The sequence below is a fragment of the Cynocephalus volans genome, chromosome 10, assembly GCF_027409185.1.
Source record: "Cynocephalus volans isolate mCynVol1 chromosome 10, mCynVol1.pri, whole genome shotgun sequence".
In the NCBI taxonomy this organism is placed as follows: Eukaryota; Metazoa; Chordata; class Mammalia; order Dermoptera; family Cynocephalidae; genus Cynocephalus; species Cynocephalus volans.
Window position 1 is genome coordinate 113110526 of NC_084469.1, and position 27054 is coordinate 113137579.

A 27054-nucleotide genomic window follows, 5' to 3' on the forward strand; every position below is an offset into this window, starting at 1 on the left:
GGGCCGATTCCAGGTGGGCAGGAGTGTGGGAGGTGATAGTTACAGCCAGTGTGGGTGGCCATTTTGTCTGTCATTGCATGATGCATCTGGCTTGATGTCTGCCTCTGCCAAGCACCTTAAATCTGCATGTCCCCAAAAGACGGGCGAGCACATGTGCTTTCCAGGTGTGTTCCCAAATGAGCATCTCACCTGATCCTGTGGCTCTGAGGATGGGTGGGACCCGGCTTTATAGACCAGCAGATGGTTGAGGCCCCCATGGTTTGTCCCAGGCCTCAGACAGTGAGAGGCACAGCTAGGGCAGGCCCAAGACATGGGTTGTCACAACAGGTAACAGGTGCTGTCCAGCCTCAGTGGTTCCCTGAGGACTGGGCCTGGTTCCAGTCGTGGGACAGGGAATGACAGTGTTGAGTGCAGGCTTTCCCCTCAGCCTGGCCTTCTGGGGCCCTCGGCTGCTTACCTGGGACTGAGAAAGGAAGGGGGTGGTGGTGTGTAGTGGATTGAATTATGTTCCCCCAAAACTCGTTGAAGCTTGAATTGTGTCCCCCAAGTTTTATGTATTAGAAACTTGGCCCCTGCTGTGACTATTAAGAGTGTGGGAAATCCTATTATGGTAAATGAAAGGTGGAGCCTTGAAGAGGTGATTGGATTGTAGGACTGTGCAGTAGTGAATGGATTAATAATGGTGATCAGGGGCATAACACCAGCCATCCCTATATAGGATCCGAACCTGTGGTGGGAGCACTGCTGCGCTCCCAGGGCTGCACTCTCCTGAGTGCGCCACAGGGTCGGCCCTGAAGGTTTTAAAAGAAGAGGAGAGTCTGTCTTTCTCTCTCTCTGCTCTCTCTGCTTCCACCATCTTGCAATGTGAGACCCCTGGGTCACTGTTGCCACCACTAGATGGACTTTGGACTTCCCAGCTTCAGAAACTGTAAGCAGTAAATGTCGTTTTTCTTTATAAATTACCCAGTTCTAAATATTCTGTCTTAGCAACACAAAACGAACTAATACGTGAGGGGAGAGAGTCTTTCCACTGCCTGAGAGGAAAGGGCTTTTCGCTTGAACAGAGTCTCTGGTAGAGGCGCCAGCTCTGTGCCCCAGGTGGGACAGCCCCTGGCAGGAGCAGGGCATGTACCGCTTGCTCATCGCGGATCGGTTCCTGATCTCTGTTTCCAGGAAAGGGGCTTGGGAAACTCAATGGGAATGTACTCAGGGAATTAAAATAACAACTGCCCAAAACTCACAAAGTCTCTGGCCAGGAGTCAGGAAAACGATGGGCTGGAGAAATGGAGATGGTGGTTGCCTCTGGGGAGGGGTCCTGGGGTGGAAGGAAAACTTAAAGCAGACTGCCTGAAAGTTGTTTTAACCATGTACGTATTTCTTAAAATTGTTTATTGGGGTAAAAATACATAATATAAATTTACCATTTTAACCACTCCGAGTGTACAGTTTGAAGGCATTAACTACATTCACAATGTTGTGTAACCACCACTGCTATTTCCAGAATTTTGTCATCACCCCCAAACCGAACCTCTGTCCCTATTAAACAATAACTCCCCACTGCCTCCTCCCCAAGCCCCTGGTAACCGCTATTCTACTTTCTGTCTCTGTGGATTTGCCCATTCTAGATGTTTCACATAAGCGGGATCCTACAGTATTTTTCCTCTCGTGTGTGGCTTCTGTCACTCAGCATACCCTCAAGGTTCATTCACATCATGGTGTGTGTCAGTGCCTCGTTCCTTTCTATAGCCACGTAGTGTTCCAGCGTGTGGGTAGCTCACATCTTGTTCACACACTCATCCATTAATAGATGCTTGGGTTGTTTCCTCTTAAAATTAGTTTTTAAGTACAGACAAGTAATGACGACTGTATTATCCTTGGGAAAAGGGAAAGACTGAGTGGTAAAGCTGACAGTCCCTCTGATCCTCTTGTGTGGCTCTTCCTCTCTCCCTAGGAGAACTGACCAGTGTAGCTCTTCCAAGCTAAATTACTATTAAAAAAAAAAAAAAGGAGTGGCTTTGGACTTGGAATCAGGAAAGCTGGGCTAGCTCAATGCCTGGCTTGTCCTTTGGCAAATGGCTTGTCCACTCTGGCCCTTGGTGTCTGTCTTCTTCTGCAAAAGGAGTTGGGTAAGAACACAGTCTGAGTTTCCGAACGGGCCGTGGGCTGGGCGTGTGGGAGGCACAGCCGGGACGTGAGACAGGCTGGCTCTCCTGTGCGCGTCCGCTGTGTCCCATACCACCCCCTGCGGGCAAGCAGCAAGCAGGGACATTCTGTTTTTTGAGGATCTGTTCCCATTTCGCTGATTTTATTCTGTGAATAGGTGACACATGTATATAGCAAAACATTAAACAGCGCAAAAGTGTATTCCAGTGAGGATTATGTCTCCCTTCCACCCTGACAGCTCTCTCTTCCCAGAGGTGACGGCTCTCTCTGACCCGGAAGTGGTCAGTGTCCCAGAGGCCTGTGGGCTGACGGTGAGCACCTATGTGTTTCTGGTTGCTTTTTCCAATTGAAATATTGTATCTTAGATGTGACTTGACATCGATACATGGGGAGTTGCCTTAACTCTTCAACTGCTACATAGTCTTCCACTGTCAGACACACTGTGACTCATGTATCCCTCCTGCAGGCGCACAGGTCCATTTCTCATCACTGGCTGCTCTGATGACCCCTGAGCACTTGTGTCCCAGTCCTGCGTGAGCACACCCAAGCAGGGAGAGTGCTGAGACGCCCCATCTCTGCAGACTGTTTTTGAGCCAGACCAGAGGGTGGGTCTGGGAGAGAGAGCAGGTCAGACTTCCCAGACAGTCTGCATTTCCGGCTTTTTTTTTTTTTTCCGGTGGCCGGTTGGTACTGTGATCCTATCGCTTGACCTCGGTGTTACAACACCTCACTCCAACCAACCGAGTAACTGGCCAGTCCCCTGTCATTTTTTGGAAAGTTGGAGGGTCTGGGCTTCTGTCCTGGCTCACACATCAGTTGGCTGGTGCCTTGAGGCTCTGTGGTGGCCACAGCCTCCCCCCACTGTTTCACTCATCCTTCATGCAGCGAGTCTGGGACCCTGCACTGAGCCCAGCCGTGCTGGCCGTGGGCGCTGCCCTTCTCTTGGCGCCCACCTCAAGGGCAGATGAAGGCCAGACTGAGGTGCTCTGGCCGTTTTACTACTGTCCTATGGCAAAATGATTAGGACAAGGCCGCGTGGCGGTGGCAGGCGTGGCTGGAATCATCCGTCAAGCCCGGGTGTGAACCGCACGGGACCGCAGCAAGGCGGGCGGGCGGAGCCGCCCCACGTCCTGCTAGGCCGGGCCGCGGCGCCGCCACCGCCGTCTGTCCCTCTGGCCGGAGCTCCGAGCCACCCCACGGTCCCCAGGAGGCGCTGCGTCCCTGCGTCTCCGGGAGCAAAGCGAAAGTCGCTCCGGCCACGCGGGGCGCAGTTGCTCGTGGGGTGCTGCCAGGGGAGGCCAGGCCCCAGGGAGCCTTCCTGCAGCGCCCGGGCCCCGGCCCCAGCCCGCTCGGGCAGGAGCGCCCCCTGCCCCCGCGCGCACACGCCTAGCGGCGGCGCCCAGGCCCTGGCGAGGGTGGGGGTCTTCTCGGGCCGTGCGCTGGACGGGGTCCCCGGGCCTCGGAGCGCCGGCTTGGGCGCAGAGGGCCAGCGGGGTGCCGGGCCGCGTGGGGCCGCGGGGAACTCCTGGGCGCGCCGGCGGCCGTCGGGGGAAGCGCGGGGGCGGGCACGCCGGGGAGGGCGGGGGCCGAGCTTATAAAGGGCCGGGGCGGGCGCGCGGGGAGGGAGCCGCCGAGCGGCGGAGGAGCGGGCTGAGCCGAGCGAGCGCGGGTGCCGCGTCCCGGGGAGAGAGGCGCGCGGGGCCCGGGGTCCGCCGTCCTGTGCGCCATGGCGCGCCGGCCCGCAGCCGCCTAGCGCGCGGTCCCCCGACCCCGGCATGGAGCCGCACGTGCTCGGCGCCGTCCTCTACTGGCTCCTGCTGCCCTGCGCGCTGCTGGCCGGTAAGCGGGGGCGGGCGGCGGCGGGAAGCCCCGTCCGAGCGCGCGCCGGGGAGGAGGGCGCCCCGGGACCCTGCGGCTGGCGCCTGTGCCCGGGCGCCGGGGGGGAGGGCCGCGGCGAGCGGAGCACGAATCTCTTTTTCTCTTTTGTGTTTAAAAAAGAGAAAAGTGCAGACTTGCATCGTGACTTCCTGGCCAATCTGGGGGAAGGCGGGCTTCCTGCCTGGAGCTGTTTGATTTGGAGCCTCCGAGCAGAACTAACGAGCGTGGGCAGCCCCCCGCCCGCCGAGGCCGGCCCTTGCCGTGGAGAGTAGTTAGTTAGGGTTCCTGCCTGCCCCGCCCGGCCCCTACGCGCTGGGGCAGGCCTCCGCCCTGGGCTGGGGGAGGGCACCCCGGGAAGGCTCTGGCCTGGCGACAGAGCTGTGGTCCCAACCTGGACGCAGTGGCCCCTGCTTGCCAGGGAGTTGGTGCCCTTCGGGGAAAACATCCTGTGGCTCCCGATACTTCTGCGCCCTCCCTGCCTCCACCTCGCCCGGGACCCTGTCCCTCCCTTTACACCCCGAGCCCTCGGCCCCCTCTGCGTGTGACCAAATCTCCTGGCAAGACCGGGAAAGCAGTCTGATTAGGTTAATCCACCGAAAAGTGGGATGGGTTTGCATTGTGAAAGTCTGTCTGTTGTGTAGAAATCTCTCAGCCCGTGGTGGGTGGGGGTGTTTTTATTCTGAAAGTCCTTCCAGAGCCTTTGCTGGGTCGCCCCTGCCACTGTCTGTTCTGGGTAGGAGCCGGCTCCCAGCGGCTGGGATGGGGGCATCAGAGTCGCCTCCCCTGTGGCTTGCAGACAGACCTTGTTTTGATTTGTAGCACGGAAAGGTGGTGAAACCTGGGGAAATTTTTCGAGACAGGAATCAATGAAAACCATTGAGGTTGGAAAGGAGGGGTTTGGGGAAACTGTCTTCAGTGTGGTCAGCCCTGTGTGGGCAGAACCTCCAGGATCCGCTCAGGAGAGCGCAGGGTCAAACGGGCCCTCAGCAGTGTTGGCTTGTTTTCCTCCCTGCGCCTTTGGAAAGCCAGGCCGCAGAAACTAGCAGAATTGACCCGGCCCAGAGGCAGGGATTAGATGCTGACATGGCCTGAGAGTGGGCAAACAGGTACGCTTTTTAAAGGTGCAGGGTTACTTCAGACTTCCCGTCAGGGCACCTGCAGCCTCCTCGGCCTTTAGCATGTTGAGGTAAGAAGTGAATCAGTTAGGGGTCACTTAGGAGGTCTTTCCTCTTACTTCCTGCGTCTCTGAGTGGGACATGGGGCACTGTCCTCTCAGATAGTGGACTCTCCCTAAGCAGGGTTGGCAAAGTTTTTTTCTAAAGGGCCAGATGGTAAATATTTTCACATCACGAAATGATATTCTGATTTTTTCCCAGCTCTTAAAGAATGTAAAAAGCATTCTTTGCTTGTGAGCTGTATAACGAAATAGGGGGTGGGGCCCTGGCTTGCTGACCCCTGAGAGTTAGGGGCCTGGCTGCTTTGGGCTGCTACCCACGCAGGTGACCTGTGTCTTCTACACACACCTCTGCCTCCTGGGGTCAGACGCGGAGGTTGTGCTGCCTCAGGGTTCCCACTGCGGGCACATGTTAGAGTCACCTGGGGTGCTTTTAAAAAATATTGATAATTAAGTCTCTGTGCTTTCCATAAACCTAAAACTGCCCCCAGATAAAGTCTATATGAAAAATATTGAGGCCCAGGCCATGCCCCACGTTGATTCCGCGCCTGGGCGTGCGGCTTGGGCTTCAGCAATTTCTCTTAAGCTTCTGGGGAGATGGACGTTGAGCCGGCCGGGAGCCCTGCCCAGGTGACACCCAGGACCCTGGCCCTGAGGCGTGAGCAGCTCCCAAGAGACCGGTTTGCTACCTGCCAACGTGCAGATGCGGCTGGCCGCAGGCGGGCGTGTGCTCTGTCGTCCTTTGACGAGCTTTGACAGAAACGGTTATTTCTGTGGTGTTTTGGAACTGGATACGGCCTTCAGAGGGTTTTAGTCAGCCTTGTGCCTGTGCTGGCTCAGACAGTGGCCGTGGTGAGAGTTTGGGTGCCCCTAGCCTGTACGCCACTCGCTGTGCAGGATTACTACCCAAAAAGCCTGACAGAGAGCTGCCCCGGTCCCCCTGGGAATGGTGACCACCTCAGGCTGTCTCACCTGTTCTCCCTGGAGCCAGGGACCCAGGGGATCAGGACCCACAGCAGGAAGCTTCTAGAAAGATGTTAGGGCATGACATTTTGTGCTTCCAATAGAACAGGACCATACCTCCTGGCTCCTGACCTAGCAGGGCAGCCAGAAACATAAACATTGTAACAGAAGTGTGAAAGTGGTGACTCTGTATCGCTGACGGGGGAAACACATGGGGTGACAACATGGCTTCTGCTTTTCAGGATGCCTCATGACACAGACTGGTGTGCACGCCTGCTGGCACTGGGGGCGTCACCTGGGCTGGACTGACTGTCACTGAGAAGTGTCACCATTTAGAATGGGGGACACTTCCTCCTTTTCAGAGCTTTTTTCACATCACTGCCCCGTGAGGCAGGTGGGAAGGGATCTTGTTCTGGCTGGGCCTCAGGAACAGCAGGGACTTGTTAGCGGTCACTCAGCAGTCCAGATCTGCTCCTGATCAGGGCAAAATGTGAGGCCAGCCCAGCAGCCAGGAGAGTTAGGAGGATTGCAGGAGAACCCAGCATTCGCCAAGTCACCCCTTAGACGGTGACCTGTGATAAGGTTTCAGAGCTACGACTTCAGATGGGTCTGTTCCATCTGAGGCCATGCTGGTGTCACTGGGAAGAAGAGCACCATGTCTTAGCCTCTGCAGAGTGGAGTTGGGAGCTGCTTTCCTCTGTGGTCTTGGGGAGCATACCCTGCTGAGCACAGCTCCCTGGTGTGGTAGAGGGGAGAGTCACTGCCTCCCTGCTGGGCTGGGGCCTGAATGAGTCAGCAGGAGTGAGAGAGGCCTGGTTCACGGAACTGGGGGCTGCGTGTGGGTAGGTGTGGGTGAGTGCGTGTGTGCCTGTGTGTGAGTGTGTGTTTGGGGGAGGGGCTGGAGACTGCCCAGGAGCTGAGGATGGATCATGGTGGTTGTCCTGCAGGTGGTCGCTGGCCTGCTGGTGGCCAGTTCACGGAGAGCCCTGACCTGGCTGGGAGGGTCTTGCAGAGGAAGTGTCCTCACTGCGGGGAGCAGAGGTGCCTGGTCTCTGACCCTGGCACTGAGGCTGCTTCCTGGGCGGTGTCTCTCCTGTGCTGACATGGCACTAAATTTACTTCCAGTGCTCAAAGATGAGCGGCACGAAGGGTGAGCCTTTTGACCGCACACTGCATCGTGCTCCTGAGATGGGGTGGAGGACGTTCCCCTCCTGCAGGGCCCAGCGTAAGCCTTCTCTTACAAAAGACCATTCTTGGTCACTCTGACCTTCCAAAATCCCTTTGTCAATTCAACAAAATGTTGGCCTTCTCTTTATTCTAGAAATTACACATTCGTTCTTTGTTCATATACGTTTTTTCCTTCTGGTTACAAAGCAACTTTGTACTTCCTTATGGTGAAGAAGCTAAGTGCTACAGAAGCAGTTCGTGGGCAGCAGTGTCCCACCCGTCTGGCTGGTGTGCAGCGCACTCTTGCTGAGTGTCTCTCTTGTGTTTCTCCTTAAGGCAAGCAGGAGTTACTGGGTGGCACTCATCCCCAGCGCATGCTCTTTTCTGTCCATCTCGGCCTTAGCCTGTCCTGGAGGCCTGAGTTTCCTGGAGAGGGAGGTGGGGTGGGATCTCCATACCTGCCCTCTGCCCTGCTCTGGAACTTCAAACTCCTCTGTCGGCCTCAGAATGCAGCTGTTAGCCTGTTTTATGGATTACGAGTCTTGGGTGTGGAAAGTCAGTGCATGCACCCGCGATCGCACAGGTGGGAAGTGGTGAGCCGGGATGAAGTGTTTTCCTTCCCTGGGTGGGTGAGTCCCATACCTTGTGCTGGCAGATGTTGTACCTGCAGGAGAACCTGGGGTGGAAGGTCATGGGGAGGACAGGGAGAGGGAGGCGGCTGGGAGGGGAGGGCAGGTTGGGCCGAAGCCTAGCGGACTGGGCTGCAGGGGCTTGTGGGCGACAGCGGCCTCTGTCTTGCTTTGAACTTGCCTGGCCCTCACCCCTCTTTCTAAGTCTCAGTCTCCTCCCCTGTAAATGAGACTGTAAAAACTTTAGAGCCGCTTCCAGGTCTCTGATCTCAGTCTCTGGGGCTTCGGATCTAAGGCCCAGGCTGGGCGGGAGCAGGGGTGGGGCAGTCCCTTCCACAGAACGGCCAGCACTTCCTTGCACAGCCCTGGGATCCTGGAGCCCCAGAATGCTTTCCCAGATGTGCCAGCAGCTGGGCCCAAGCGCTGGCGGTCGGCAGCCAGGTCGGGCCTCGGGGGAGCTGAGTTGAAGGGGAACTACTCACCATGGGGGTCCCTCAAGCACCCTGGATGGTTCCCAGGAGGGGGAGGCTCCAAGAGACCCTCCAGGCTGTCTGCCTTGCTCACCCTCCACATGAAGAATGTGTCCCCAGGGGTGCCTGCAGCCCCTGCCCCCCACATTACGCCTGCACAGATTCCTATGTGCTCACGCGGGACCTGTTCCCGAGTCTCAGATTCATTCATGCATTTTCTCATCCTGGTCTTGTGGGACAGAGTTCTGGGTGGGAGCCAGGAGCCCCGGTTCTGGTTCTGGGCCAATCGTAGTGGATGGCAGGGGAGGGGCTAAAGCAGCTGCCTCCGCCACCACCTGCACAGGGAGGCCTTGGGACCAGCACAGGTTCTGTACGTGCTGCTGCTGTTTATTCACCAAGCACAGCACTGAATACGGGGGAGAAGAAACAAACCCATCCAAATGGGGTCCCCAGTAATACCATGGAAGATGGGGTCCCCCAATAACCCCTTTCAAAGTGGTGTCTGGCACTCCCTGTGTAAAATAAACACGTGGACAAGTGCAGCAGTGCAGGTGGTCAGGGCAGACAAGACCAGGTGGACAGGACCTGCTGTGGTCCTGGGCTCTGAAGGCTGGACAGGCTTGGGTGGGTAGAGGAGACCCTCAGGGGACCATGGGGCTGGAGAGAGATGGGCACAGGTTGGGGAGGCCAGTCTGGCTGGAGGGGGGGAAATGAGCAGCCAGGCTGGAGAAGGAGGGGCCGGATGGCCTGGTAGATGGGGTTGTTGTGCGAGGTGAGCATTGCTGGGAGTGACTCTAGGGTCCAGTCCCCTGGTGGTGGCTGAGAGGAAGCTGGGAGGCCAGGTGGGGGACAGGAGGCGCAAGCTGGAGGCTCTATACCTCCCCTGTGGCCTGTCTCCCCCAGCAGAGCAGCCCTCCCAGGGTAGGGAGAGTCAGGGACTGGAGGCTGGATTTCCCACCCCCCTGTTTTAATTTATATTGAGTTTTAATTATACAAGTAATATATAAATACCTTTTGTAAAAAAGCAAAATATAAAGTCAGATAAGGCTAAATGCCCCTTTTAACCCTTTAGACCTTCTGTCCTCCGGTTCGCTGAGGGCAGCCTCTGCGCTGGTGTGCCTTGCATCCTGTATGGTCCCATCTTCCACACAAGCCACCTGCAGCTGCAGCACTGTAACTGAGGGTCTCCCTGAGTTACTGTGGCATCCCCTGTTCCCGGGTGTTTGGGTTAGTCCCAGCCAGGTTTTTGGAATCATTCTCCTTTTGCTCAGTGCATGTGTTTCTCCGGGGTGGACTTTGGGCCAGGAGCTCTGGGACCTGGGGCAACCTGCCCATGGGTAGGTGAGGACCTGAGGCTGTGCACAGGTGGAGACTCACACCAGGCCCTGGGAAAACGGACCATCCTCAGGGAAGTGAATGCCAATCCTGGAGCGACAGCCTGAGACGTGATGGGGCAGTGGGCAGCTGTCCCGCCAAACTGGCCTCCTGATGGTGATGCTAAGGCCCCTTGGGCCGATGTGCATGGCCTCCTGCGTCCCTGCCACCATCTCAGGGGCCTTTGCTGGGTGGGGTGGATCAATTTTTCTGGTATGTTTTAATAACATAATTATAGAGAGTATTTTTAGGTTCCCTCTAACAGGCCGGCAGGGGCTCAGCCGCCGGCTGTTTACCAGGCTCCGATCCGCACGCTGTTTTTCTCCGTAGGTATATATAGCTGGGGCCGCTTCTCCTTCCTTGGCTTCAGGCTAAAGAAGGACAGTGGCCGCCTCAGCCTCCTCCTGTGGTTTCCTTTGCCTTTGAGTGAGTGGCTAAAACGGGCCGGGAGGAGTCAGCTGGTGCCTGCAGAGCAGCGAGAGTAGCAGAGTAGCACGGAGGCTGGGGGCTCGGCCACCCCGAGTGGCAGGTGAGGCTGTGAAAGGGAGGGGCTTCCCCAGGTGCCCAGGTGTGTCAGGCCCGCCCCTCCCCTCCTGTGAGTCTGGATGCGCCTGCCTGGGCCACGGTCCCTGCGGGTCCTTGAGGGAAGAGGACGAAACAAAGCCACTGTGTGAACGGACCCCTCGGGTCTGCAAGGGCAAGGGAAGGCCTGTGGCTGTGGTGGGGCCTGCAGGGCAGAGCAGGAGGGACCAGGTGTGGGTCCCCACGGGCACCTTCTGAGGGGCCTTGCAGACCCCAGGCCAGGTCGTGATTTCCATCACCTCCCAGCCTCCACGTGGCCTGCTGTCTGTCACTGGTTCGTCCCCAGCTCTCTGACAGGGCTCCCGGGCCCACATCTGCCCTGCACAGGTGGCTGTGGAACACCGTCGGCCCCTCCCTCTGTCCTTCCCACTTACTTGATTTCTGTTTATGGTTAAAGCACCATTTAAAACAACACATCATTAAAACATTAAAGGGAGCTTTTAAAGGGAAACGAAATCACCCATTCCACCACCCCTCACTTAACAGCTGTTTTTATTTTTCCTTTCCTGTCCAGTCCGTCTGGACCAGGATGGTCAGGGATGATAATGACTGCCACAGACAGACAGAACCCGGGAGGGCTCCGGGCCGGGCTTTGTGCGGTGTCTTTGTCTCTCTCCCCTCCTGGGAGGGGTGTGTACAAAGGAGCAGGTCAGAGAGGGTGCCTCAAGGGCCGAAGGTCACCCTGGGGAAGGTGTGTCCCTCCAGCTGGCCCGGGTGCCCTGTGTGACTTACAGCAAGTCCAGGCAGATGTGGGTCTGTCTGCAGAGTCCTGGGCCATGTGGGGCTGCAGCCCCTCAGCTCCTCTCCTGTGTTAGTCCATTTTCTGTAACTGATAACAGAATACCTGAAACTGGGTAATTTATAAGAAAATGAAATGAGTCCAAGGTCCGGGGGTGCATGTGGTGAGGGCCTTCTTCTGGGCGGGAGCTCTCTGCAGGTGAGGCAGGGAATCGCACAGTGAGAACAGCCAGAGCGTCTTCATGTGTCTCCTTATAAAGCTGCCACTCCACAGCCACGATAACCCGTTAATCCATTAACCGATTAATCCATGCATGAGGACTGGGCCCTCACGATCCAGTCACCTCCTGAAGGCCCCACCCCTGCACTCGGCCTCCGTGGGGATCTGGCTCACATGTGCGCTTTGGAGGGACAGGCATTCAGAGCATGTCATCTTCTGGACGCCAGGCCTCATCTCCTCCCGCACAAGGAACTCCCGCCTCCTCACACGTGAAGTTGTGCATACTCCTCCGGTTGACCGACTGGTCACTTGGGCACAGGCCTCTGTGGGATCTCTTCTAACTCAGTGTCTGCTCGCCCAGTCCCTGTCCAGCCTCTGCCATGTCCACTGCCATTGGACCCTCTGGCCTGGGCATACATGGGGCATCTCTGTGTGCTCCCCGTCCCGGGCTTCCAGCTCTGGTTGAGATGCACCCAAGGCCGTGGTGGGCCTCCCAAGCTCATCTGGGCAGCCATTCCTCCGCACAAACCCCCGAGCGCTGCCCACCATCCACCTTGAAAACCCTGATGCCTCAGCCCCACGCAGGCGTTCCCAGACTTTCTGGTCTCCACCCAGAAGTGGGTCTCAGTGGCTCTCCTCCTGGCAGGGAGCGGCGGCACAGAGAGCACAGTTACCTCTTGGGACAGACAGGTGGCAGCCATCGCATTTTGTGGGTGAGGACGTGCAAGCCCTGGGGTGGTGCCGTGGGTGGCAGGGTGGCCGTTGGCACCAGGCCTGCCTGCCCAGAGCATAGGTCTGCCCCTCCACATGTTGGACACACTGGTGACTCCCCTGTCCTGCCCCTGTGTGTGTGGCTCCCCAGATCCTTCTGGAACTTGCCTCAGCCCCCAGCGTCTTCCTTCCCCGAGAGCCAGAGTGCACTCGCAGGGGCCTGCAGCCGCCCCTTCCTGCATCTGCCATGCCGCCTGCCTCCCGGCACTGGCTAGTGTCCTCTGCTCACCTCATTCATCTGGCAAATGTGTTAGAGAACCTGCTCCATGCCAGCCCCTGCCTTAGGCTTTGAGGGTCCCCACAAAGTCCCCCAGAGGGTGGCACTGAGCCCCATGTGTTTTCTAACCGACGTATCATTAGCAAACAATGAAATGCACACGTCTTGAGTGCATAGCCCTCCAACGAGTTTTGACAGTTGAGTATTTCGAATAACCAACTCCAAAACCAGATAGAGGAGGTTTCCACTCTCTGAGTCCCCCAAGCCCCTTTCCAGTCCCCCCTTTCTATCACAGTAGGTTACTTGTGCTATATTTGGAATTCACTGATGTGGGGCTACCGGGGCTGTGCACGGCTGTGTGGCATTTTTCCCATCGTGATGTTTCTGTGACTCATCCGGGTGATTGTGTGCCGTGGTCACTTCTGTGTCACTGCTGGTAGGATTCCTCTGCGTGCATACAACACCATTTGCTTATTGATTTGTTCCCTGGTTGGCAGTTGTGAGGCTGCTGTGGAGAGTTGGCTGTGTCTTTCTGTGGACACAGTTTCATTCCACACACTCCTGCGTGCCTGGGTCCTGGGGTTGCTGGGTCCCAGGGCAGTGCGTGCCTAGCCTAGAAGGAAACTGCCTGTCAGCTCTTCAGGTGTGCCCTGCAGGCTCCCGGGCAGGGCCCACACCTCCCAGCACCTGCTGCTGTGAGTCTCTTTGATTTTAGCTGTCCTGTAGGTGTGAAGGCCACCTCCTGTGGCTGTGATCTGCATTACCTAGATGCCTAATGAGGTTAATCACCCTTGCCCTTCTTGACATCTTTTGTGATGCGTCTTTTCAAGTCTTTCAGCCATTAAAAAAAACTGGAACATTGGTCTTTTATTTCTGACTTGGAGCTCTGTATGGATTCTAGATTTAGGCTTTGTCAGCCGTGTGTACTGCAGTGTTTGATCCCTGCCCGGGCGGCTTACCTGTTCTGATCGCTTTCTTAATGGTGCCTCTTTAAGAGCAGACGTTTTAATTCAGATAAAGTCTGATGAACTTACGTGACATGCTCTGTTTGGATGTCCACTTTCCCCACTAGAACATCCTTGCTACTCCTCGACTCTGGTGGTCAGTCAGTGGCCTCCACTCCTGGCCATGCCCCCTGCGTCCTCCTGCACATCATTCCACCCTTTGTCTTCCAGCCACCTCCTGCCCGGCTTTTAGCCACACTCAGACCTTGCTCCCCAGGGGCCTCTGTCCTGCTGTCAGGGGGACTGCCCCTCTGCCATGCTCTGTGCCCTGCATGTCGTGGGCCTGGCTGGGACTCTCCATGCCCTTCAGCCTGGGTTCCCTGGCTGCCAGGAGCCTGGGACCTCTGTAGGTGTCTGCTGGAGGAAGCGGCTTCCTCTAAGCCCCTGCAGACTGTCACCTAGGTCTCCTGACCCCTGCCCTGTTGCTCCCAGGGGTTGCGGGTATCATCTTGGTGTACTACTTTTCCTTCTGCTTATTTCCCCCTAAGATAAATTCCCAGGAGTTGGACTTCTGAGCGTGAGAGACAGGATGATTTCAGAGCTCCGCAGATGCCACACCAGGCTGCCCTGGGCAGCGGGTGCCTCTCTTGCTTTTTGCGCCCAGGCACTGTGGGGCACTTTGTTTCTCCTTGAACCCTCTGGGGAGCCTTATGTGGTCCCAGCTGCCACGCTTTGTGGAGGGACACTTTGTTACTCCTTGGGCCCTGTCCTCGTCTTGATGGCCACACCTTCTGGGGTCAGTGTGGCCTCTCCTGCTTTCTTTTCTGTCTCACGGGACCCCGCTCAGACCTCCAGCTTGTCCAGCAATGCCCGTCCCTGCTTCTCCTCCACTGCATGCGTGGAGGTGGTGAGACCTGCTTCCTGGAGACTCTGGTGCCCCGGGGGTGAGTCTCCCCGCTACGTGGTCTTGCTTGCCTGTGGCCTGCAGCACCCGTTTTTGTGTTTTTCTCCAGTTCGTGTTATCACTGCGCAGTCAGGGCCGGGGTTAGGAGTCAGCGTCCTGTGGGTGGGAAGGGAATGTAGGCAGAGGCCAGGAGGAGGTGATGAGGATGTGCTCTCTGACAATGGGTCTTGGACATCACTGCCCCAGCCATGCCTGGTGTATGTCCCTGTGCCACGGTGGGAGTCTTATCAGTGCCGGGTCTTATCAGTGGGCGCAGACCTTCCCAGCCAGGGGTGGTATGGGGGGAGGGCAGGGGACGGCCCCAATCTCCCAAGGTCAGGAGTGACTGGGGGAGGTGGCTCTCAGTACTGAAGGGACTTGGGGGGCCTGCAGGGAGGCGTTGGTGATCAGGGACGGTGGTGGCGCCTGAGGGGACATGTGATGGGACCCCATGTGGACCCTCAGAGTGAGGCAACCTCACTTGAGAGCAGTCTGTGCCAACCCTCTGTCCATTTACCACTCCTGGCTCAGTTTCCTTATCCTGGCAAATGGGCACATAATACAAGTCCTCGTGGTGCCTCCAGGAGACGAGACTGACTGTCGCATGAGCAAGGTGTCCAGAAACAGCTCCCCCCTGGGCCCTGGACCCTCTTCCTGAGACAGCTTGGGAGGACACAGGCACAGGGCAGCTGGTCCTCCTCTTCTGCCCACCGTCTTGCAGCTCTGATCCACCCCTCAGATCTGGGGACCTCAGGAGTGGCCGGGAGCCCCTGGCACTGCAGGTGGGAAGCTCCAGCTGCTGTCTTCAATCCTCCCCCAGTGAGCAAGGTTTATGCTGAGAAATAACACACAGGCTGGCACAGGGCCACACAAGGAGGGGCCCCACAGTGTCGCTCTTCAGCTTTCCAGTCTCCATCCACCCTTTCTACTGAGGGTCCCAGCCGTGGAGAGCAACATGAAGCCTTGAAGCCAGGAGTTCTTGGTGAGGCCAGAGGGGACGCCCCCCGTGGGAGGCTCAGTGTGAATCGGTGAGACCCAGGAGGGGGCTGGCCAGCTGCAGGTGGAGGAGTAATTGTTGCTTACAGGGGACAGCGAGTTCCAGACTGACAGGCTGCGTCACATTCCAGAGGCTGACAGACCTTTCCAGGCACCCCCCAGCCCTGGGAGGCCGCCTGGGGGCCCCGGACATCCAGTTGTGTGTTCAGTGGCATTGCTGGCGTGCCTGCCATGGGCCAGGCTCTGCCTGGGGCTTCAGGTCATTCCTTGGAGGGGAGGCTGCCCTGTTGTGCCACAGGAGCAGCCCCGGCCTGGTCTGGGCGGGAGGAGGAGGAGGAAGCAGGTACTGGAGCCATTTGTGGGGACAGAAGCTGTGGCACTGTGGCTCTTTCTCACCCTCTGTCAGACATGGGCTCACACAGGTGCTTCCCTGGGACGCAGTGCTGGCCACTCTGGCCCAGCCGCCTGATCCCAGGGCTCAGGTTCCAGCATCCGTCCGCGGGCCATTTGTAACCTGAGACTTGCTGCCTCCTTGAGACTGTGTTCTGAGTGGTAGTTGTGGCCGGAGGCTGAGCCTCAGGGGCCCCTTCACTGTCCTTGATGGCGGGTGACACCGTTGCCTTCCTTTGCTCGTGCTGCACAGTGTCCAGGACTCCTGTGTCTCCACCCCATTTCAGACACAGACCTGGGGCCTTGGCCCATGGAGATGTAAGGAGCTGCTGGACATTCCAGCAGCTGTGCCAGTCCCCAGGAGGCTGGGGCATCAGGGCATGTGTAAACAGCATTTTTCCCCATCCCTGCTTGGGATGCTGCTGTGGACCCTGATCTAACTGGCACCTCTTTAGTGCCCTGCTGTGTGTGGGTAGAGGTGGGCCCACCTGTAGCTGCCTGGAGACCTCAGCTGGCCCTGGATTCTGCCCGTCCCGCATACTATTGCTTTGCACTCATTGGATGGCCATGCCAAGATTTGGGCTTGAGTGCGTGTGACCTCTGCACCCAGCTGCTGCTGGGGTGGTGGGAGTCCTGAGAACCGGGGGTTCGCACAGCCTCATGCTCCTCCCCCTGCCTGCCAGGGGGCCTGCGGAGCAGAGGTGGTGGAAGGGAACAGCTCCCTCTGCTAGCCTTGCACAGTAGACATGGCTTCAAGTCATGGCCTGCTGTTGGGTGCCCTGGGACAACCTACTCAGCCTTTCTGAGCTTTGAACCCTTCGTTTCACAAGTGGGACTGGTGTGCACCTGCTGCACTGCAGGCAGGTGGTCCCGAGTGGAGCTAGAGGGCGCAGAGTCCTGGCCAGCACCTGGCCAGGCAGGTGCCCAGCACAGCTATCCTAGCTGTGGGGCCTTTTGCACCCCAGCCTTTAAAAGATCTCCGGTCATAAAATTAGTGCCTGCCTGCTTTGCCTCACAGGTCTTAGGGACGACCTGCCAGGGCCTGGCTGCAGATTAGATGGCCAGCCTCCTATTCCCTCACATCTAAGGGCCCGCGAGGGGCAGCCCACGCCACCAGGAAGCCCGTCCAGAAGACAGTTTCCTCTGGCAAGCACTTTCACCAAGGAGCTCTTCCCTGAAGTCTCAGGGCACTTGGGTGGCCTCCCAGGTGATAAAACCAAGGCATAAGGACCTCTGTGGAGGCTTGGTGACATCCTGCAGCCCAGGCAGGGGCTGAATGAGTTGAGGACCCCCAGCCTCAGGCCCAACCACGGCTCAGCCACTCAGGTGGGAGCAGTGGGCCTTGCTCGAGGCACTGGTGCTGCCAGGCTCTGCCTGGTCTGGCAGAGTCACAGGTAGCAAAGGCACTGAGGGGACGGCCCTGTGGGCTCTGGTGGGAGAGCCTCCCCAGCCCAGGGCCTGTCTGGATGGTGAGCCCTGCTCTGACGGCTGCCTTTCCTGGCTCTTCAGCCTGTTGAAAGCTCAGGATGCCAAGGACTGAAATTTGGGATCCCCCCGAGGTGGATGCCTGGCCCAGTGTCCTGGAGGACCGTCATCAACTCAGCTTGATGCTTCCAGGGGCCGTGGACTCGACCTTAGGGTGGCTCGCTGCTCCCAGGCCACAGTGGGGTCATTGATGGAAGGAGCAAGACCACAGTGCCCTCCATGGCCTGTCCACCTCGAGGCCCTGCACCACTTGTGGGCCCTGCTCACCAAGTGTGGGCAGGCCATGCTGGTGACTCTCTGCTGTGTGTCTGTGGGTCCTCATGGTGGCCTCCCAAGGCAGCTGCCACTGTCTCCTGTGTCTCGCAGACAAGGGACCACAGCTCCAGCAAGTCCAGTGAGTACCTGCGTTCCATGGCTAGAGAGGGGCGCAGTGGAGCCTGGCTATGGAGAGGTGTGACTGGGTCATGGGAGTGGATATGCGGCCCCCGTCAGGCTCTGTCCAGGCCCAGGTTGTGGGAAGACTGCACTGTGGGCTTCTGGCCAAGAGGATGGGTGGGCAGGGGTCCAGCTGGTGGGGCTGGTATTGTGGGGAGGGCAGTGTCCCTGGCTTCAGGAACCTCTCCCTGTGGGAGGACACCTGGGAGGCCCCCCCTTGCTGAGGGATGGGCTGAGTTGTGAGACCCCTGTCCTCTCTTGGGGCAGCAGCCTGGAATTCCTGAGCTACAAGGTTGGAGTGGGTCTCAGGAGGTAACTAACAACTCCCCTGCCATCTGGGGTTGGGAGCAGGTGAATGGGATCCAGGACCCCCAGGTGATCTGTTCACCACACTGCCCCACGCTGGTCCCCTAGGGGAGAAGCAGCATATGCCAGCCTCTCTGTCCCCTCTTCCAGGAGACTCGGGGCCTGTCTCGTCCCCCCACCCCAGCCCTGGGCTTAGCTGCCACACTGGTTTCCCATCACACAGTAGCCCACAGGAACCCGCATCTGCTCATGCATTATCCCAGTGGCCTGGAGCAGGGTCCCTGGAGGGTCGCAGTGGACAGCCAGGCCTGGGGGATGGGGCTGGCCCAGGCCACTGTAGCCAGGCCTCTTCCCTCCTGTGACTAGAGCCGCAGGATCCCAAGAGTGTGACCCTTAGGAGTGAAGCTGTCGGGCAGAAGATCCTTGAGGGGTCTCTGGCCGTGTGTGGCAGTGGGAAGATGGGGATTGAGGTCAGTCCCTGAGCTTCTGGCCCAGTGGCCAAAAGGCTCAGGTGCAGGTCTGGCCCCAGGGGGGTGTTCAGCAAGGACTGTTTTCATGTTAATAAAGAAAATACAGACCCTATAATAATGAGGATTATATGTTATAATACTGCTAATGGGTTGGTAGCTTTATATAGTGTTTCTCACTTGGTAGCCTTTGAAATAGATAGGGTTGGTGTCCCCATTTTTCCCTTGAGGAAACTGAGGCCCAGGGAAGCCACACAGCTTGTAGAGGAGGAGCCAGGGCTCTGGCCAAGGCCACTCTGCCACCGTGCCTAGGACTAGACCCTGTAGCTCATTATGTCTCCAGCAGTTTCTGACCTGCCTATCGTGGGCAGCAGCCCCCAAGGTGACAGCTGCCCCCTCCCCATGCAGTCTGGCCAAGGATTGGGGAGGGCGGTGGGCAGGAGCCGGCGTCTCACTGCCAGAAAGGGGTTCATCGATCCCTGGCCTCTCCTGAGGAAGAGGAGGGGAGGCTGTGATCCTCGAGGGACAGGGAGCTGGGTGGTCGGGGGAGACCTGTGGGGATCCGCCCATCATGGCCTCTTGGGACCCCCGAGGATGTCTGCTGCTTGCTGTGCCGTTAGGAATTAGATTAGTTTTCCATAAAAACAGGATGTGGTGGGTGAGGGCTGCGTGTCGATCTTTTTCTCTTGCTCCTCTTTTTCCAGGAACTGGACATATAGCCTTTAGCCAGGGCCATCCCTGTCCCCACCCCGCCTCCCCCAGGATGCAGGAACAACCCGCTCCCTGCTTTTAAGTGGCTACTTAATCCTCCTGCCTGGGAGTGATTACATCAGCCGGAGCCTGTGGGCCAGGCTGGGGAGGAGGGGCAGGAGCCTGGCGTGCTGAGCCCTGTGCTGTGAGGAGAGCATGTCCTCGTGGCGCAGAACATCAGGGGCTCCGGGGGTCCCTTCCTGCAAGCCTGGGGACCGCAGTGCATGGTGGAGGGCTGAAAGGAGCGCTCTGGACCTGGGGAGGGGGAGGTGAAAGGCGTGTGGGAAGGATCCGTGTGTGCGAGTCACGTGGCCGCTTTAGGAAAGAGTCCTGCTGTTGGGGAGCCCGGGGCAGACCTGGGGAGGCTTGGGGGGTTGCATTAGGATGTGGGTTTTGTCCTGAAGTGACATGGCCACAAAGAGGGGCTAGTGGGGCTGAGTCTGAGTCCCCCTCACTTCCCTCGTGGCTCTGGACCCTGAGTGGGGGCTGCTGTCATGGCTGCAGGGCAGGGTGGGGGTGCCTGAGGTTAGGGGCCCGGCTCAGTAGAGCTGGTTCAGCCAGACTCCGTCACTGCCTGGCTGTGGCCTTGGCTTGAGACCTGTGGGGACCTTTGCTCCCAAAATACAGTCTGTCCTCTGCAGCCGGGGCAATGTGGTGCCTCCCTTCTGGTGGCTTGTCCTGCGAGCGGCCCCACGCTGTGGGGCTCTAAGAGAGATGAGGGGTGGGGAGCGGAGGTTTCCAGAAAACCTGGACAGCTTCCACCCCCAGCTGCTTGTGCAGGAGGACGGGGTGGGGGCGGGGGGACTGCTCTTCCCTCAGGCCTCGGCGAGGGTCTCCAGGGAATCAGGACTGGAGAGGACTTGGGTCAGGCCAGAGTGGACCTATCTGTGAGCTCCCTGGTCCTCCTGCCACAGTCCACTTAGCTCCTCCGTGGCAGACACGGGCCTGGCCCGGGAAGGCATCTCCACTGCTTCTGCTCATTCCAGCCTCAAACAGACCTCAGCTGCAGGCCTTCAATGCCCCTGGAAGTGACCTCGGATGGAATTCCAGAGCTCACAAGTGCCTCTTTCCTGGAAGGATATACCGAAATTCACAAGAGTGTTTCTTCTGGGGAGGGAAGAGGAGTCGTGGGGAGATGGGCACAGAGCAGTTCATCTTAATCAGTCAAGTTTTATTAGTAACATGGACTTGGAAGGAAGAATGTGTCAGAGGGCTCACGGCATTGACTGCATGCAGGCTGTGCTCGTTTGTTTTTACTTTCTGTGCTTCTCTGCATTTAAAAAAACTTTTGGAATGAAGAGAAGGAAAGTATGTGTTCTATGAGCTGGTCAGTGACCCTTCATGTAAAGGGGAAACTGAGGCCCACTCTCTCCTGTCTGGACCCCAGGGTTCCTGCCTGGGGGTCCAGTGGCCCTTGCACCTGGCCTGAGGAGGTCATCCCCTTTCAGTGGGTGCTGGGAGCTGCATAGGCTGAGCCCCTGGTTTCCCTGGGGTGGAGCTGAGCCCTGCCCTGGTTGTTATGAGCTGACAATGTTGGTTTTTCCCCTGATCACTTTATGAACTACCTGACTTGCCAGCGTTCGTGTGGCCCCCAGTAACCTAGCCCTGTGGCTATACAGCTGTCCAGAGCAGCCACCTGGCCCAGACCTCAGAGGTAGGGGGAGTACCTGGGCGACCTCACAGGATTTCCTCTTGGAGTCCCCGTCGAGGTGCTGGGGCCAGGAGGGACCCACAGGCAGGGGAGCCTCGGGGCCCCCAGGCTTGGGCCACGCCAGTCAGTGGTGTGTTACATGTTAGAGAAACAGATATTTATTTTAAGGAATTGGCCCCATGATTGGGCTGGCAGTCTGAAATCTGCAGGGCCAGCCAGCAGGCTGGAAACTCAGGCCAGAGCTGATGCTGCTGTCTTGAGCCCAAATTCCACAGGGCAGCAGGCCGGAAGCTCAGGCTGGGCTTCTCTGCTGAAGTCTGGAGAATTCCTTCTCCTCGGGGTCCTCAGTCTTCTCTTAGGCCTTCAGCTGATGGGCAGGGCCCACCCCACCCACGTCACAGAGGATCATCTGCTTTACTAAGTCTACTGATGTGTTAATCTCATTTGAGAAACACCTTCGCACCAACTTCGAGATCAGAGTTTGACCAAACCACTGGGCACCACGGCCCAGCCAGGCTGACACACAGAATCAGTCCTCACACCCAGCCTGCAGGCCATTACCAAGCACCCGAGCTGCCAACCCCGAAATCATAGGCATGCACAGACTTGCACGTGACGTATCTGGTTACACCTCTGAGCTTTCAGGCATGTCCTCAGACCTCAGTGCTGCCTCCGGAGTGGAGATAGCATTGTGGGTTCTCCCAGGATGAGACGCCACAAGTGTCTCGGTCATCTGGTCTTCGCTCCAGCTCTGTGAAACGCTCACTGGTCACATGTTCCTGGAGTGCCTTCAGGGGCAGCACCTTCAGGGGAGCAAAATGGTCCTGGTGGAAATGCCTTAACATTGTCTCATGTCACTGAAGGGGAAAGCAAGGTACGTGCTGAGCTAGGCATGGACACTAGTCTCCTGCTGAAACACGGAGAGATGACATAACGGCATTCCTCACTGCCTCCCACTGAGATGCCATCCACCTCTGCCCACCCAGCGCCTTCATTCTTGAGGAGTCGGGGTTCTGAAGGGGGTGTGACCAGAGAACTGTCCCCTCGCCCTCCCCACCCGCCGGGCTGCCTCCCAGTGGCCAGGGAAGGCCCTGGAGAGCCGGGCCAGCCTGTGGCCAGGCCCTGGGGCTGTTTGCACAAGCCCGACTGGACAGGCCAAGAGGTGCAGAAGTGCTGCGGGCTGGGTGAGTCACGGGGCGGGACTCTGAGTCAGCGTCCCAACCTCGCATCTGGGGCCAAAGCCGCCGAGGAGACGTGGGGCAGCCGGATCTGCCTGGGCTGGGCACTTCGTGGGAGAGGCAGCCCCAGCCTGAGCAGCATCTACCAGAAGGTTCTCAGAGCCAGAGCTCTTATGAAGCCCTGGCTGCCTCTCAGGTCAAGCTGCTGTGGGCCGTCCTTAGAGGGGATGCCATGTTCCGTCCCCCCAGGAGAGAAAGAACTTGGGTGGAGGCGGCACAAGAGCACCTGAAGGTGGGCCGACCGGCCTCCAGGTCCCAAAAGCGGAGGGCTGTGTGGTTGGGGAAGGGCTGTGTGCTGCTCGGGATCTGTTGGCAGGCGGTAGAAGCAGGTTGTGGTGGGTGGATGCTGATGGATCGTGTGGCTTGCTCCTCCTAGTCAGAAGAATGGCACACCTGTTTCCTTCCAGTCTTCGAGGGAGCTTCTGGAATGCCACTTCCGCTTTGAGAGCATGTCTACATCCCCAGCGGGGGGATTAGAACACAGATTACCTGAGAATCGGCATGGCCACTGGGTTCCCAGGTGATGCTGGTGGTGTGGCCGAGAGCCCACTTTGAGAACCTCAGCTCTCTAGAATGGGTTATGTTTAGCCTGGGCATAGCAGAGAACTTGATCGGGGGGACTCTGAGAGGATCCATTCACCAGTGACCAAGACACATGTCTTGCAAGTCCCGCGCACCCACCCCGCTGCCCTCTGCAGCATTCTGACCTCTGGATTTCCACCCAAGGGCCTTTGCGCTTGACACCCCCTCTGCCAGAGTTTCCAGCCCAGGTCCTTCCTGCCACCAAGTCCAGCTCCGGTGTCCCTGCAAGGGGAAACTCCCCCTGGGAATCCATCTTACTCTAACACTCATTGTGTCTGTGTCCTAGTTAATGGTCCACCTTGGCCTCCTGGCTGGTGTCATCACAGCTTTATAACCATACCTGGTCCACGCTGGGCCATATCCTCATATTTGTCATCTGGGAGCGAGTGGCAGACGTAGACCCTTGTCCAAGGTGGCTCAGTGCTCTTCCTGCTTCTGGCTTCAGCCAGCTCCCCGCTGCGGACAGCAGGTGCCCAGGGTTGGGGCTCTGTGGTCATTCCTCTTGTGGCCTCCACAGCCTGGTGTGGGGGTGTCCTGAGTGGACAGAGAGCAGCCCTGCTCAAGGTAATGCTGTTGTTGGGGGTGGGGAGAGGCCCCCTGTCTGACGGCCAGGTCTGGGTGGGGTTCTGCCTGTGCGAGAGGTGCTGGGTGGCCCAGGCTTGCTCCGCAGCCTCAGAGGATGAGGTGGGAGCTGAGATTTGAGGCCAGAGCCCTGGGTCAGGGAATGCTGTGTGGCAGCCTCATCATGCGCGTCCGGGTTGGGATGGCTGTGATGGGCCTCACAGAGCCCAGACTGCTGTCCCCAGTCTTCCAAAACCTCTTCCCACCCTTGTCTTGGGTGCCAGAGATGGGGCCATCTGCAGGAATCCTACCATCTCAATTCGTCTGGAATGCTTGGGTGGGGATGGGTCCAGCTCACAGGAGCACCAGAGCATCTCCTAGATGGAGAGAGAGGGCCACAGAGGAGAGACAGTGGCTCGACCACGGCCTGGAGCTGGCTGTGTTCCCTGCATCCTGTTCACACAGGGGCCACTTATGTGCTGGGGCAGCCAGCAAGGCCCCTCCAAGGGGACCAGGGACCAGACGGTGTCACAGTTGAGCCACCAGAAGCCGGTTCTGCCTGCCCCAGGCAGCTGCTCCCTGTGGTGGCTTCATCCCAGGTGGGGACATCACCTGCCAGCTCACCAGCTGGGCACTGAGCACGTTTGAATTATAACCTGGAACTTCAGGCATCCTCTGGCCCCGCCCCCAAGCCCACGTCCTGTCACTGTGCCCTCGCCTGGCCCACTCGTGTCTCCATGCCTTGGATGGGCTCCATGAGGCCGCCCGTGTTACTCCTCCAGGTGGGCGCCTGTGTGTTGGAGGATGGAGGTCCAGGGTTGGCATATTCCCAGGAAAGAGCCCCAGGGACCCATCTGCGTGTTGCTGTGGGCTGAAGAACTAGCTTCTTTCCAGCCAGGCCTGGTAAGGGCTCAGTGTCTAGGAGAGTAGCCAAGGCTCTGGGAGCCATTGTGCCTCAGTTTTCTCATCTGACAAATGGTGCAACAGGAGCCCCTTCCTGGCGCAGAGCCCAGTGTCAGCCCCGACACAGCTCACAGGGGTGTGGTGAGACCCGGGAGGGGCTGCTGCTGGCTGCTTGGTTCTTGCCTCGGATGGTCTGGCAGGACCTCTGCTGGCCCACTGTGACACTGCTCGGTGGAGGTCTGCCCTTCACAGTCAGGGTTTGCGGCTCACCTGGGAGCCCCTTCCCCTCCCCAGATGCGTTTTTTCCTTGACGCTGGAAGGGGTCCTGCCTGCCCCAGGGGTCTCAAATAGCAGGGATCTGGGAGGGCAGTGACCTGCAGGTCAGGTGGAGGCTTGTGGAGGGGGCCCACCCTCTTGAAGACTCGGAGCCTCGCACAGCCCGAGCATCCCGAGGTAAGTGAAGCAGGAGACCCTGGTCTGAGACCCGAATTTGTCACCACTCTCTGTGGGAAGGGAGGGGTTGCTGCATGCAGAGGCTCTGCCCGCCCACCTCCCCTGCCAGGCATGGTGGGCCGTGTTGGTTCCATCGGGACCTGGCCCTGTGTCCTCTCTGGGCCCCTCCCTCTGCCACTGCCCCCCCCACCTGTTTACCTGCAGCAGCACAGAGATGGTTGCCCAGATAGGAGATAGGCCTGGTCTCCACCCTCCTGCCGGGGCTGGGGGCGGAGGGGGATGAGGCACAGGCACTGCAGTCGCCTCTCAGGCTGGTCATCACTCCTTGTGGAATGCAGGCCCCACCCCAAGCCGTGGAATTTGTCTCCTTCGACATTGGGGAGGGACACCTCCAGCAGGTCAGGGTGGCTGGAGCTGGAGCCCCGATCCTCTAGGGGAGCGAGCGCGGGATAAATACCGAGGTTTGTGCAGGGGCGGAGGTCACCATTGGTTGTTTTCTGGGGAAGGACAGGGCATTGGGGAGGGTCCCACAGAGGAGCAGGGGGCTTAACTGACACCATTGGGACCAGCCTTGTCTCTGATGTGAGGGGAACGTTCCACATTGGGGGTGAGCCATGATGGGGGGGCCATTCTTCACTGATGTCCCCACGGCCTGCAAAGTCGGGATGGGAAGTCAGAGCAACCTCCAGGGCCAGGACAGACAAGCCCATCTTCCTGCTCACGGGTCTCTGCCTGGTGAGCAGAACGTTTGTCTGTGATGTGGGCGGCAGTGTGGACTCCGTTTTGGGTTTTTTTTTGTTTTATTTATTTATTCATTCATTCATTTTTTAAAAGATGACCGGTAAGGGGATCTTAACCCTTGACTTGGTGTTGTCAGCACCACACTCTCCCAAGTGAGCCACGGGCCGGCCCAGCAGACTCCAATTTTGGACGAGGCGTGTGGACGGTGCTCAGGGCCCTCTGCGAAGCCGCTGGCTGAGGTCCAGGGACAGGTCTCACCAGCACCGTTGTGCATCCGCCATCACCCCTTGGCCGGCACCATCCTGGGCACCATACTGCGCAGGGCAGCACTGATTCAGACCCCAGGCTCAGGCGTTCAAGTCCCCCCGCAGCCCCCTGCTCCACCTGCAAGCAGGTCACCTGGAGAGCAGTGTCCTCCTGTGGCGTTGGTCTGCTCATCTGTGAAATGGGCATGTGTGAGAATCTCAGGGGTCGATGTCCATGGGACCCTGTGGAGTACACCCTGCTCCCTGGGCAGGTAACTGTCCCCTCTTACCCCTGTCTACATGGTGTGCACAACTGTGGCCTGCTGTCCCTTTGTCCCCCACACGGTCACCTCATCCCTAGCATGGTTATTTCTTCTGCAGCACGGTCATCTGCCAGAGAAGCAGGCCTCCTCCAGCCTTGCAGGAGTCACCAGTGGCCATGTGTTGAGTGTAGCTGGGAGGGATGGCCTGGCTCCCCCAACTGTTGGGTTTGCGAATGGGATGGCTGTGGCGGGCACCTGGGGTGCCTCTTCTCTCTGGTGGGGTCCTTCCATGCCCAGCTCACAGTGGCCACTGGGCCATGCTTACAGGCTGCCCTTAGCCTCACGTGGCTTCAGGAAGCCAGTGTGTACAGAGGGAGCTGGCCACCTGCACCCTGCCCCGCACAGGTCAGACAAGCCGTAAAACCACGTTTCCCAGACACCGTGCTAATTAAGCCTGGACACTGTGCTAATTAAATGCTCCAAAAGCTCCTCGCAGCCCCAGGCTGCCTGGCCGGGCTCCAAGTAGGTAACACATGTTTCCCGTGGCCACCTCCTGCCACCGCGGCTGAACCGCTCCCCTCCTGGGCCCCTCCGTTCGTCTTGGGCTGCCTTCCTTTGGCACCGTCCCATTGCTGACTTCAGGCGCCCCCCTTGTCTCTCCTGTGAGACGGGAGGGCTTTGTTTGAAGGCCTGTGAGGTTTTTGAAGCTCTGTAAACTGTGCGGTTTTTGAGCTCTAGGAACCACTTTCTCTCCTTGCCTGCTGGGTCTGCACTGCCGCACTCAAGAGGGGTGGCTTAGACTTGCTCCCCGTGTCTCTCTCCACTCTCCTTTGTCTGTGATGCAGAAAGAGGGGCTTCAGTGTTCAGCATGGGTGGGGTGGTGGAGGAGAAGGGCAGGTCCCGCCCCACTGACTGTCCTGGGCCCTGTGGTAGTGCAGCCCCACGAACATGGCTGTGTGTCACCAGGGCTGGAGCTACCAGAGGCCCTGCCAGTGTGGGGTTAGGGTGGGCTTCTTGGTGGTGGGCATTGAGGGCGGGTACCTGGTGGGCTTGTGCTCATGGAGAGTGCTAATGCTGGGGTCTTTGAGGTGATGGGGGCGGATTTGCACAGAGGATGGCAAAGTAATGGTGTTTCAAGAAGACCACAGAGCAACAGTGCATGAGGGAAAGTGTGCATAGGGTCAGGCCTTGGGACCGGGGCGGCCCCAGCCCCCCTACCACACCAGCTGCTCTCTGTGTGTGCTGTGCTCAGGAGCTCTGAGATGTCAGGCCACACTGCCTGGGCTAAACCCAATCACAGGCTTCATCTGCAAAGGCTGGGGGCCACTGGGGGTGGGTTGATATGCCAACCTTCC

At 58.4% G+C, this 27054-nt stretch overlaps 1 protein-coding gene across 2 annotated transcripts in view; it reads left to right on the forward strand.

Moving 5' to 3' along the window:
• Window positions 1–3841: 3841 nt before the first annotated feature.
• The window catches only part of PIEZO1 (piezo type mechanosensitive ion channel component 1 (Er blood group)), a 65336-nt gene continuing 42123 nt past the window's right edge, over window positions 3842–27054 (forward strand). For both annotated transcript variants that reach the window (XM_063109346.1, XM_063109347.1), the window contains exon 1: window positions 3842–4002. In XM_063109346.1, the coding sequence (XP_062965416.1) occupies window positions 3939–4002 (64 nt within the window). In that variant the 5' untranslated portion in view covers window positions 3842–3938. The remainder of the gene's footprint in view (window positions 4003–27054) is intronic.